The sequence below is a fragment of the Thamnophis elegans genome, chromosome 6 (genome assembly GCF_009769535.1).
Source record: "Thamnophis elegans isolate rThaEle1 chromosome 6, rThaEle1.pri, whole genome shotgun sequence".
Lineage (NCBI taxonomy): Eukaryota > Metazoa > Chordata > Lepidosauria > Squamata > Colubridae > Thamnophis > Thamnophis elegans.
Window position 1 is genome coordinate 39,543,158 of NC_045546.1, and position 13,658 is coordinate 39,556,815.

The following is a 13,658-nucleotide window of genomic DNA, read 5'->3' on the forward strand; positions in this document are numbered from 1 at the left end:
AGCTGCCAGTAAATACAATTGGTCAAAATACAATATACTTATTTGTGATTGAGTACAGCTAGTCTGCCTTCCCAACCCTGGGAACGGAGGGGAGAAGATAGTATTTCAGATTTCTCTGAAAATGCAGCTACTATGGTAATACCAAAGAATGAAGCAGGAAGCAGTTTACTTTATTTAACACCTTTTGCCAGAATAGTATTATCAGCTAGCTTGAGAAAGTTCAACTGCTTACATTTTCTTCCAAAGAAAAAGACTAGAAATGCACAATCTATATGTCGTCAAAGCCATTTGTCTGACCTTCCAAAATTTACAACCATACAACATGATTTACATATTAATTATGTTAAATAATTATTAGGAATTAATTATAATTGAATTTAGTTATTTTTCTAACTTTTAACAACTACAATAATTTTATTATTTGTATTAACTGCCCAATTTAAGTGTGGCTTTAGTAGATAAAGCTTATTAAGACCTGACATACTTAAGGATATACTTCAATTAGGAGATATTTCATTAGATTTAATCAATATTATTTTTTAAGAGTTCTATGTTATCCTCACATCTGAAGTTGCAAAAAATATATATCTCTACTTACCATTACAAGTTGTGGCATCATGATCTTTATTAAGAGATCTGAAATAACTATCATTTTCAGTGCTTTCGACTTTCCCTTTCTGCAATTCAAACACAAGATCACCAATATATATGTACGCTATAGACTGAAATTTGCAAGCTTATCCTTTCATACCTCATTCACTAGATCTTCAAGGTATTTTTTGCAGAGAAAGGCAAAGTGGATTTAATAGTTAAGGAATTACAGTGTGCCAACAACCAAAACCATTAACCTACTTTCGAACTGATAACTTGAAGTGCAATTTCCTAAAACATCTTATTGTACTATTAGTAGTAAAACATTTTGAAATGATTATTAAAAATAGAAACATAAATAATCTATCTTCAAATACTAAAACTCGGCAAAGAGTCTACAAAAGATGTAATACCAATTCATGAAACTGAACTTTCAATGTTGTGAAACAATATTCACTTGTCGAAATACCATTTTTCCAAAGTTGAAAGTTTAAACCAAACATTTTTTATGGTGAACTTCAGTCAAGTGGCAGTGGCTTTTTTGTCTTGTTATTTTCCCATGAATCCTCTTTTTACCCAGTGGTTTACTGAGAATGGAGTGATGACACACAATTTATCCAAGATAAAAGACGCGTGGCGTCCCTGGATGTTTCTCTGAGGTTTTCTGAAAATTTCAAAAATTTTCTGGACAATTTTAAGGAGCACTCATAAAGTTATATCATTCTTAGGAAGACTTATTATTGGCCCAAATCATCTCCATTTCAAAATGGTTTATTATCAAATTAGAAAATATCTGCAACCAAACAACCAAGCACAGAGGTCACTAAGAACTCAACACTTTAATCCAGAGTTACGTATAATCTAGTAAAACTATATTTCTGATCAAGGATTTAGGAAGATCTAGACTTCTAGAAATAGTTTTGTAACTTTTTTATACAACATTGTCTCAAGCCGACCCGACTTGTGTTAGTGGAAGGGGCTTGCTAAGGAACTGAAGGTGATGGGACCAACGACAAGAGTTTTTTGGCCCTAGCAGAACATTCTACCACAAAGGACGAGAACTGCTCCCTCCCATTTGGCCTTCCAGAACCTGGCCTTTCTGATTGGCCTCTTGGCTTTTGTTCGTTTTAATCTTTTAAATTATTTTTCACTGGTTTGTATAAGTTATTCTGACCAGAATCACCTTGCAGGGGAGATGTGTGGCACAGACATTTAATCAATAAAATTAAATTTCAAAACCAACAAATTTTGTGGACACTGCAGATTATCTCTACAGAGTTGCAAATCATGTGCTTCTGGAATCTCCTGGTAAAAACTTCACTGTAATAGAGTTATGTGATTTATAAAGGACATAACTGTCCCAAATTAGTCCTGATTGTTTAATGAAGTGTTCACAACAACTGGCCATAGATTGTTTTAAATGAATTGCTTGAACAGGGGAGATACTGGATCATTTTATGAAATAAATGAAAGAACCAAACTTTGATATTCTTTGTTAATTAAGTCTCCCTTTATATATTAGCAGGACCCCATATGAAGTGCTGATAACTTCCAATGGAATACATGGAAGAAATTGACAAATTTCAAAGGGAGAAAATACTTAGCTGAAGACCTTAGGGCACCACTTTAATGCTTAACCTCAACAATCACACTCTTTCTCATTCTGTCTCTCACTCACACACACTCACACCACCCATTCCAATAAAATAATCAGTACAACAGAAGAAAGAAAAACAGTTAAATTAGAAAACTGACCTGGAAGCGTCCAGCATCCAGCACTATCATCTTAGGGTTTGTTGTGCTCTTGCAGTTCTTCTCAGTTAGTGGTAAATGAGATGCAGTTAATTGGATTTCATACATATTTGCTAAAGAATTGCTGATGCAGTATCTAAATTGAACAGCAAAAGCCCATATTGAGACAAAATGTGTCACTGTCATAGCTGAAGAGAGATCCACATGTAATTAATATAAGAAATATGACCTGTACCAAGATGCCATCTAACCGGAAGTAAATCCAAGTAATTTTGTCTGCCATGGTCTGCAAACTCCTACATGTAGCCCTTTTGATGCACCCCAGAGTTCAACTCTAAAAAATCTAATCTAGAATAATGTTTGGCTAAATAGATAGATATTCAGGCTGCTCAATATATCTGAAGAATACTCAGATAACACTTTTTATAGCAGTGACAAATACATTTCATAATATACACTCACACACATTACACTTATATATATAAATTCGTGAAATATTTAACTAAAAAGAAAGAAAGCAATCAGGACACAGCAGATTATAGATATACCCTCTTACTTAACATTTAGTTTACTAGCACTTTACACCTGGAAATTTAAGATTAAAAACTTGGGTAGAATTTAGCAACACAAAGTTCTGTTCACACAACATTTTTGAATCCTCTTCCTTCTTGTGCTCCCACGCCCTCTCAAAATCTGCTCTAGGGATTTGAAAGCAATGAAAAGTCAAAATCCACCACTAGAAATGTTTTATTGAATTGTAGCATTGGTTTTATTTAGATTAACTTAAAATATATTCTTTCTATATCACCAACAATACAAAAATAGCAGAACATTAAGATAATTGCTGATTGTCACAAGAGTCCACAAATTATTTGCAAAATAACCCGACACCACACAGCTAACATGCCATTACAAAAGTAATTTTTTCTTCTTCTTCTATTCAATTGTGTCTGATTGTTAGAGATTGCCTGGATAAGTCCCTACAGTTTTCTTGGCAAGATTTTTCAGATATGTTTGCCATTGCTTTTTTCTAAGGGCTGAAAGAATGACATTGGCCCAAGATCACCATTTACTTTGTGTGTAAGGTAGCAAGATACAATCGTTCAGTTTCTAGCTTGTTTCCTTAATTAGTATACTGAACAGCATTTTATTTTTAACCAACGTGCAAAAGCTTTATAGAGTAAAATAAAAATGTATACTTACGCAATTTTCTTGCATGTAGCAAGAGCACAGAATACAATATCATTTGTTTCATGCCACTGACACCTAAATAGAAGCCATATTTTCATAATGAATCCAGAATTTCAAATGCACATTGCATCAATAATACAGAATTTGTAATGTTAAAAAATTAATATTGTTGAGCTAATGCTTGGGTATCAACACTTTTTCAGTACAAGGTGGTCTTGCAATTTTCTATTGAACTATCTACATAGTTCAAGATTTTTAAACATTCAAAAGCATCAAAAATCTTCGCCTTTAAAATGCCAGAAGAATAAAATCAAATCTACTTTGGTTAATCCCAATGTTTTATGCATCAAAACACAAAACTTTCTAAGAAAAGTAAAATTAAAATATACATGTATAAATATTTCACACATACATAATATTTAAGTATTATAGTTGTATTGGAAAAAAACTAAAACAACTCTTACTGTAATTATTAGTTGTTTACTCTATGTATAACATTTTTGGCAACTGTTTAGTGGATTAAAACATTATACTTCTCGTTTTGACTATTTTGTTAAATTCCTTAAACCACTCCTTTCCAAACTTTTTCTTTCATTATCCAAAATCACTTATCAGAAAGTCCTACACTCTTCAAAAACTGACCGTAAGTACTTTCTTTGCACACTGTCATAACTTTGAACAGTTGTTAAATAAATGATTAATTTTAGGATAATCTGAATAATTAAAAACAATACTACTGAATGATCCTTATGCTATTTCAACAAATCACCATTTATATTTTCATTTATTTTCATCTTAATAGGAATATTTTGGGAGAATTTTCTAATATATTTTAGTGCATGTGGCAATCTTTATATCAAGTTAATGGGTACTAGGTTGTTGCTACCTAAAGAAAACCTATTTCTACCCAATTTGGGGTAATTTCCCCAGATTTCGAAAGCACCGCCTTAAACAGAAACCAGAGTACTTTTGCCCATAGAAATTTAGGTCATGTACTATACAACTAGACATGTATCCCAATTCCAGTCATGAATACAAGTAATTCTTGGATGACGTCTGTCACTAACTGAAGCAGTTAAGTAAAACATTATACAAGTGGGTTATTTAGTAATAACAGTCCTGGATATGGTTGTTAGGCAAGGATCTCACTTTTTTCCTGCCCTGCATGGACTGCCTCTCCATTTCAATTTTTCCGCCAACCTAACTCATTCTCCATGTCTGCCATTTTTTAGTCTTTAAGCCACGGTAAAGCAGTGGTTAGAGTGCAGTACTGCAGGGTAGTTCTGCTGCCTGCCTGCAATTTGGCAATTCAAATCCCACCAGGCTCAAGGTTGACAGCCTTCCATCCTTCTGAGGTAGGTAAAATGAGGACCCAAATTGTTGGGGGCAATATGTTGAGTCTGTAACCCGCTTAGACAAGGCTGTAAAGCAGTATATAAGTCTAAGTGCTATTGCTTTTAAACATTTTATTATCATAGAATAAAATACAAAGATATAAAATGGTAGGCACTGTATTCTGCCAGCTACCTGCTGCTGCTCTTCCCCATCATCCCAACTAACCTTGGTCTACTTTGCCTCCACTGGACTCTGCCCAGGGACTCTGTTGGCAATGGATTAATTTCCCCCACACCCCGTCACCTTGACTGCAGGGATCCTGGTAGGCCTGCCAGATGTCAGCAATCTTAGCCGGTCACTAGCCTAGAGGCTCTAATGCACAAAGTTCTACTGTTGCCCTGAACAAAACAAAAACCTATCTAGAGAGTAGATCTCTAGATCCTACTGCATACCAGACAGGACTACAAGTTCTCCATGCCACTGCTGGCCTGGATGGTTCTTTCACTAGGTAGCAAAGTAGGGATATGTTTGCAAGGAGCTAAGACTGCTGAAGCAGTAAAGTCCACCAGGACCTGGCAGAGCATGACTGACAGAGGCTCCATGCAGAAGATCTTGAGGCTGATGGGGGTTGGTGAGTCGAACAGAAGAGAGGCAAAGCAAAGACAACAACAAAAGTCAGCTGGGGACAGAGAGGATGGCAACAGAGAGGGCAACAGCAGAAGATAGTGGCTTCTTCATCTCAGTTGTGCTATATAAGGAAGCCAAAAAAACAGAGCTTTTTTTGGGGAGGGTGGGATAGGTGGGAGGGTAGAACTGGTGGACAGGGAAGGAAGAAATGAATATGGGATACTACGATAGTCATAAATGCATGCTGGTCATCAAGCAATTATCAAATGTCAGTGTAGTATCATTGGGACTCTTAACCATCAATTATTAAATCCAATTACTTGAAGCAAGATTTTTTCCTCCTCCCTGATCATGGGAATTATGTATCCCTTCATAATTTTAAAAGTACTATATTCCCCTACTAATGGTTTTCTATATTCCGAGTGTTACAAACTGAAGTAATTATTTCTGTGAACAAGGAAAAGAACCATCATAACCACATTAAGGTGTAATTTGAAAAAAAAAGTTATTTATAGTAGATAAAACATTGCAAAACAGAGATATACAAGTTTAGGGCTTTCAGAATGTAGAAAGAAAAAGGGAGAAGATTAAAAAATATACCTTGTATTTCCTGAGTAATCCCACATGGAAGCATCCAATGTGTTACACACCCATGTTTTAGAAGGTTCTTTTTGAAGTTTTTTATAATATAGCTCCACAACAAGATCTTCCACATTTAAAAGCTTTAGATGATTGACACTGCCTATTAGAAAAATAAGTTTCAACATCAAGAATATTACAAAATATTTTTAACAATATTCACTTATTATGAAGGTAACAGTTTCTTACCTGTTTCTTTAGCCATATGTTTTAGGCACCAGTTAATTCTGAAGTGATCATCAGACTACAAAAATAAAAAAATATTGGAATTAAACTATTTATTTATTCAGTACATAGATATTGACGAAACAGAAGAACTTGCTTTCTTTTAAAATGTCCTAAATCTATTATGGCTCTAATTTACTTAATTAGATTACCTTCACAATAACATTGATTATTATGCCATTTGATGCATTCGGTACATATGGATCAATAGCCACAAAATCTCCAAACAGCAATACAAAATAATTATGTACAATATAGAAACAGAAATTTATAAACTACTAATGGATTACACAAAGTGTTCAAAATCATGGAATAAGTTATTAGAATAATTGCCTTCTTACACCTTTGTCAACTAATTTTTAACAGGATTTAATTATTTTTGCCTCTGAAAATTTTATATTTTTAACATTTAAATTTTTATATAGTTTTATATTTTGATTTTTTATTGTACACTCCCTATTTGAGGAAGATGGGCAGTTCAGAAATATAAAGGCAGACAGATGAATAAATACTGGTGCATGAACTTAAATGGAAACAATTTCAATACCTACACAATTTTGAGATGTAGTGCTCAAAATTTGACCTTGGTTTACATGAGGTTAGCAAGGCTTATAATACTTGAATGATCATAGAAACATTAGACACCTACAGTATCTACTCTTAAATGTTTGAGGAACAAGATAGCAAAGAACTTCTTTTAACACGGAAGGCTCAGATTAGATGAATAACTGATCAAATGCCTTTTAATTAATAAATATTAGCAAAAGGCTTTATCCCTATGGCTGGATTCTTCTATGTAGAAATATATTTGGATGGATATTCTTATTCAATTACTTCTCAGAAATTTGAATGTGAAGTCAATGTACCTTACAATATACAGATGGCCAGTTGCCCCTTTGTGGTTTGATGAACTCATATAGGTCATGCAACACAACTGAGTAACTTGCAGTTGCAATATCAAAACCAGATATGGGAATTTTATGAGTAGCATCACCTAAGGGAACATTCAAAATATTTTAAGATGCAAAGTATCATTCATACATATTCTAATCTTAACTATACTTATAGATTGCAAGATCTATATATCAATTCTATAATGAAAGCTTGAATATCTTAATTTGATGTTTATTAAAATATTCAATAAGAACAAAACTAGTCTCATACACAAGTGAAAATGTTTGTCATAAATGTAGAATAAAATGTTCCAATATAAAGCATCTCTTTGAAATAAAGATTTTCCAAAAGTTGAACCTTGCTGTATTATTAATTTAAAGTACTATCCATAACCAATGTTTGATTTATCATTCAGGGGGACAGTCTAGCTTGAATTTTACTGAAAAATGTAATATGCAATGTTCAATCAATTCTGGAGATCAGATGATACAAGTGCCACAATGAGCTAAAAAAACTCTAAATGAAAGTTTTAAAAAAGGTATATAATTGTGAAATTGTTGAAGTTTCTTAACAATAGCATGCTACATAGCATAAGTTATAGAGGTAAAATCAAATGTTTCAGAAAATCTGATACAATACCTAACTGATGAGAAAAAAAGGAGTAAAAATTTAGTCAAATTTATTGAATAAATCTTTGTTTCAGCTTTTGTGTAATATTCACCTGCAGCCTGGCAATGAAACCGAAATCCCCGTGGTACTTCGCCTGCAGAACACCAAAAATCAACAAAATACATTCATTGACATTGTGTGATGCTAAATTGTTACCTGAATACCTATAATTTACCATCCTTCTTTCAGTGCCATTGTTAACTTCTTATGGTAGTTGAATGAGAACTAGCTGTACTTCTCTTGCAAGACATTAGCCAGATTTAAGAAATAAAAAATAAATTAAGATCATAGGAAACTTTCACTGTTAAAATACTTTTTCTTTGTGATGTAATGTTTATTAGATCATCATCGATTCATCACAAATAATATTGTCAAACCGTTTTGGCCATTATAATTTTTATTTTTTAGTATGCAGGAATTATTAAACCAGATTCTTGAACAAACTGAAACCTACTTCTTTCAGAATAGGCCTGAACCTCTATGACCCTTTCAGATAAATCAGAACAAATCAATTCTTCCCTTTTTCCAACACTCACCAGGATTTATAAAATGATGGAATTCTGCAATTATGCCATCCTTAAGTGAATATTTGATACACCCAATTTCACAAGGGAGGAAACGCTGATTACAGTGAGGGGGCAACACTCCATGACTGAAGATATTCAGAAAGTAGAATGAAGTTTCGAGCACATCTGAAAAAATGATTTGAATCAAATTAGCAATATATTTTATTATGTGATTAATATTTAATGCTAATATAGTTGCTTCTAGATGATACGGTTGGCCTATAAATCTAATAAATGAAATAAATTTTAACACAAAATATTTCAGTTTATTTAAAACACTTGATATAAGATTTTAGCTTTCCCTCTAGAAAAATGAATGTTGTCTTCATTTCATTGACTAAAATCCTGGTTTATTGGCCTAGCTAAAACAATGTAAAACCATAAATATGAAATGATTTATAATTAAAAATAGTTCATGGATTTAATCTGTTAACTCATGTAAATAAGGATTAAACAGTTACCAATCAATGTAAACAAAAACACAAAGTCAAAATAACTTATTTCAATACTAATTACCATTTGTTCAAACTCATTTAATAGCAATTATCCCATCAGCTTGATAGCTTTACTTGACCTATTCTATAATCAGGCCTTTATTCTAAGCATGCTACTACATTTCTTGGACACTACTAAAGCCTTACTTTATATACATTTAATTTCTGTAATTTTTCCTACTGTTTCCTTGGGACCCCTTCTGATACATATATCATCTCCTGACACCTACCACATTTACAGAACATTTAAGCTAAAGTGGTCAAGAGATGGATTATCTTTAAACTACACTTTACCTTGTTCATACTTAAATGTGCTTGTAAGGTTTGTAAGAGGAATCATATCCTGACTTTGGGTAGGTATTGGGACTTCTTTACGTAGCTAAAAAAAATATCATTCAATATTTATCAAATGAAGAAAAAACATATATAGAATGTTCATTTCTAGGCACAATGTTGTTTGACAATATACACAGAAACCCGTGATTGAGCTTATACCATGATACACACCAGACAGACCTATAAGAAAACCCTCAACTTGAAAACATTTGTTCGGCAATGGTTCAAACTTATGATAGCAACAAATGAAGGGATGTACCTCTGCCTGAAATTTACAGCTGCTGTAGCACCCTCATGGTCACATGAACAAAATTGAAGTGTTTGGCAACTGATCCTACATGGAGACTGTTTGATGGTGTCCCAGAAGACAGTGCAATTTGAGGGGGGATTCAGGAGTTTGATTTCAGAATGAGGAGCTGACTTCTCCATCCCTTGGCCTCTTTATATTGCACCAAAGCCATGGGGCACAGTACAGAAACTGACACCATATCAGAGTGACCATAATTCATTGCAGCTAGGCTCAGCAAGGTGTGAAGGCCTGTGTGGACTCAACGGGTAGCAATAGCAATAGCAGTAGACTTATATACCGCTTCATAGGCCTTTCAGGCCTCTCTAAGCGGTTTACAGAGAGTCAGCATATTGCCCCCAACAATCTGGGTCCTCATTTTACCCACCTCGGAAGGATGGAAGGCTGAGTCAACCCTGAGCCGGTGAGATTTGAACCGCTGACCTGCTGATCTAGCAGTAGCCTGCAGTGCTGCATTTAACCACTGCGCCACCTTGGCTCCTAGGAAAGGTAGGAAAGGTAGGCCCAAGGTAAGCAGTGCCTCGGGGTAGGTGAGGCCCTAGAAGGCAATATATCCTCTAGGACAGTGTTTTTCAACCACTGTGCCGCGGCACACTAGTGTGCCGTGACATAGTGTAAGGTGTGCCGTGGGAAAAACACCTGCCTATAGTCAATATAGGCACAGAGTTAAAATTTTTTAACATTTTCTAATGGTGGTGTGCCTCGTGATTTTTTTCATGAAAAAAGTGTGCCTTTGCAGAAAAAGGTTGAAAAACACTGCTCTAGGAGGCAACTTATCCAGGGAAGTACTACAATGGGATCATGGACTAGGTTTCTGCCACCAGAAGCACCACATGTTTCTCTTAGTAGCCCATGTTTGCTTAATGACAAGGGGAGCAGAACTAGGATGTTAAGTGACATGGGTACCTGATTTAACAACCAACATTATTTTTGACTGTTAACAGGCAGGCTCTGTTATGGTCATAAGTTAAGAACTGTTTTCTACACACACACAGACACACACACGTGTGTGTGTGTGTGTGTGTGTTTATGCAGATAGTAGCAGCATTATTAAATTATGTGTTTATACGCTTATATCATCTTCATGCAAATACAGCATAGCTGATACTCATCAAGAAGGCTGGGCAACTCACTAAAATAAATTAAGTTTCTATAAACATTGCTATCAGAATAGTAGCCATGCCATTTTCCTTTCTTCAGTTGAGCAAAATCTTTAGGAATGGGAGGACAGTAACATCTCTACTTTTACATTTTTCCTTCCATTCTTGCAGTCTGAATATCGTTGAAGGGCCTAGAAGTAATTATAGCACACCTTTCCAAATATTACTGTACTAGAAACCTTGCTATGTAAACTTCCCTTCTATTTTTAATAAAGAGTATCAAGGGGAAAATGCAATATATAAATATGACATTAAAGCTCTAATTATGTGAAAGGTGGGAAGAAGAAAATTACAAACAGCAAGGTGGACGGACTCCATTACAGTGGCAATAAATGCATTATTTGGGAGACTTGAAAAAAAGATTATGGATAGATTATCATAGAAAAAAGGCATGTGGTTATCATACATCAAAAACCATTTGATAACACATAATCATAGGCTGGTACATAGCCAATCCTGTGGCTATCTTCATATTTTTATAAGATTTAATCTACTATTTGAGATAAATCTAGACCAATCTGCTCTCCATTACACAGGAAAAATTCAGCTTTTTGAAACAACTTTCACTCCGTATCTTTCTCTACATACCTACAGGTAATTTTTATTACTTATTCCTCGATTTAAACTCAATTGCGCTTGAAAATAATTCTATTTACCTTTTCTGCTGCTACTTCTGATTTGGTGGCTTTCCACTGACGAGCCATTTCTGCATATTTTTCTTTTTGCTCACCATTAAGTAGCTTAGGAGTAAAAACAATTACATAAATCCTTGCATTATTTTCTCAATGTTTTCTGCCAAATCATCCACTGACTTAATCCAACAGTACTCATTTGGGAAAGTCAAACATGCTAACATTAACTCTAGTCAAATGTTAGATTAGGTTTAGTAACTTTCATATAGTGCTCTTCCTCAAGTGTTATGTAATAGCTCAATGCACCTTATACTGTCAGTGGAAGGCTGAAACATCATTTTAACAGTAGTTATTTTAAACGTAATATATCTTATTTCTAGAACAAAAACGGAGGTAGGAAACAATTTATGTTAGTGCTGCCTAGAAATAGGAAACCAGTTTTCCTCTCCTTAGGCATGAAAGCTGGTTGGATGATTTTGATCCAGTCACACCCTCTCAAGATAGTTCCTTTGGGGAAAATAGCAAGAGAGTAATATTAGGTTTGTTCTCTGCCTTGAGCTTCTTATAAAATAATGAAGGCAGGATAAAAATCTAATAAAATAAAATTCTACTTTTTAGTATTGCAATTGCTATTGTTAATGTTATTAAACATTCTACCAATGCAGAAATATTTGGGAAGCAAATCTCCTTTAGGTTGCAAAACAATTTTGCCAGTCCCATCAGTGTGGCTTAAAGGCCAGGAAATTTAGTGCTTGAGGACAAAACCAAAAATAATAAATCACTTGAAGTAAAGCTATTCAAATTAATCATTTGAAAGTAATGAATTGTTGAGCATTTCAAAGAAGGTGCTTAAGTTATCCTCAGGTCACAGAGAGGAAACTGCTTATACTGACTAGCAGAGCAAAAGGAACAAAGCAAGTGTAGGTTCTTGACTTTAGAGAAGCAATTTAATTGTAAAGCAATTTAGTTGTAAAGAGTTTAAGCACTGTGTGTCCAAATTTTGCAGCTTTCTTCAGAAAGGTTTGGAAAGCAGCAAATAATACACACATCTTAAAATTCAGGAAGAAACCATTTTTAGCTAATGAGCTCGCAATTTCAATTTTTTTTTCTGTAACTATGGCTACCAAATCTCAGCTGCAAAAAAATTAAAATAAACTGTCATCAACCACCGGCCTGATTTTTGCCGTCCAGATCCGACGGCTTTATCACGTTTTAACTGCAACCTCTATTTTGCCTCTTTAAAGCGCCTTCTAGCGTTATCCAAAGAATCGTAGTGGTCACATAAAGGTAATATTATTACTAGAGTATTATACTAGAAAGGGTCTGACTACGTTAGAAGACGCTATAAATAACGAGTAAGGAAATATCAGGTCAGGTCCTTGCAAGTGGAGGGGTGGCCATTCCCATGACTTTTTCTTCAAGTCCCAAGACCGAAAGAGAAGGTGCGGCGACGCTCCCTCACCGCCCAGGCATCGGAACAATACGGGACGGCCTTAGCGACGCTGGTTACAGCCAGGCCCTGCTGCTTCAACTCCGGCAGCTTCTCCAGCACGAAGAAATAATAAGCGTTGCGTGAGCCTCTAGAGCTCGCCATTTCGCACCACACCTGCAGGGGAATCGGCGGGTAAAGAGGAGGGCGGGTCTCCTTTTTTAAAGGGAGAATGGGCCAATCCTGTGCCGCCTTTCTGTGTTCTGAGGCCAACACGTGGCAAACGAGAAATAAAAAGCGGGCCGAAGGAGTTGATTGGTCCCTTGAACTGCGGGGGCTGATTTTACTTTCTTTCTCTCCAAGGTCTTTCACCCCTGCCCCCCGGTCATCATTTAAGGCTACCGTATCTGGTTTGCCTAAGTCGGGTCTATCTCTACAGGGCAAGAAAGAAATCGAATTTTTGTAGGCGAAGTATTGTAGCTGTTAACACAGAGATCTTCAAATTTGGCAACTTTAAGACTTGTGGACTTCAACTCCCAAAATTCTCCAGCCAGCTGGTTGGAGAATTCTGGGAGTTGAAGTCCACAAGTCTTAAAGTTGCCAAGTTTGGAGACCCCTGTTAACAACTGCCAGCTCTAAGAACTTCCCCACCATCCAGTCAGACCTGAAGAAGCGTCTTCAAAGAAAAAAAACAAGGAAGCCCAGTTGTCTCTTGAAAAGAAAAGGGGGAGAAAAGCACCTTTGAGATAACCATGACCTGGATGATTGAGAATACAGTGTTGAGTTCTGGCCCAATGCCTAAGATGTTGGG

At 35.3% G+C, this 13,658-nt stretch overlaps 1 protein-coding gene across 1 annotated transcript; it reads right to left on the reverse strand.

The window, feature by feature from the left end:
- Nucleotides 1–484: 484 nt before the first annotated feature.
- On the reverse strand, nt 485–13,012 carry MAEL (maelstrom spermatogenic transposon silencer). Its single transcript, XM_032219790.1, is given in 12 exon segments — nt 485–495; nt 599–677; nt 2,347–2,479; nt 3,547–3,609; nt 6,097–6,238; nt 6,325–6,379; nt 7,227–7,354; nt 7,976–8,017; nt 8,460–8,615; nt 9,278–9,362; nt 11,443–11,533; nt 12,786–13,012. Coding segments are annotated over 12 exon segments (1,212 nt in total).
- Nucleotides 13,013–13,658: the final 646 nt, after the last annotated feature.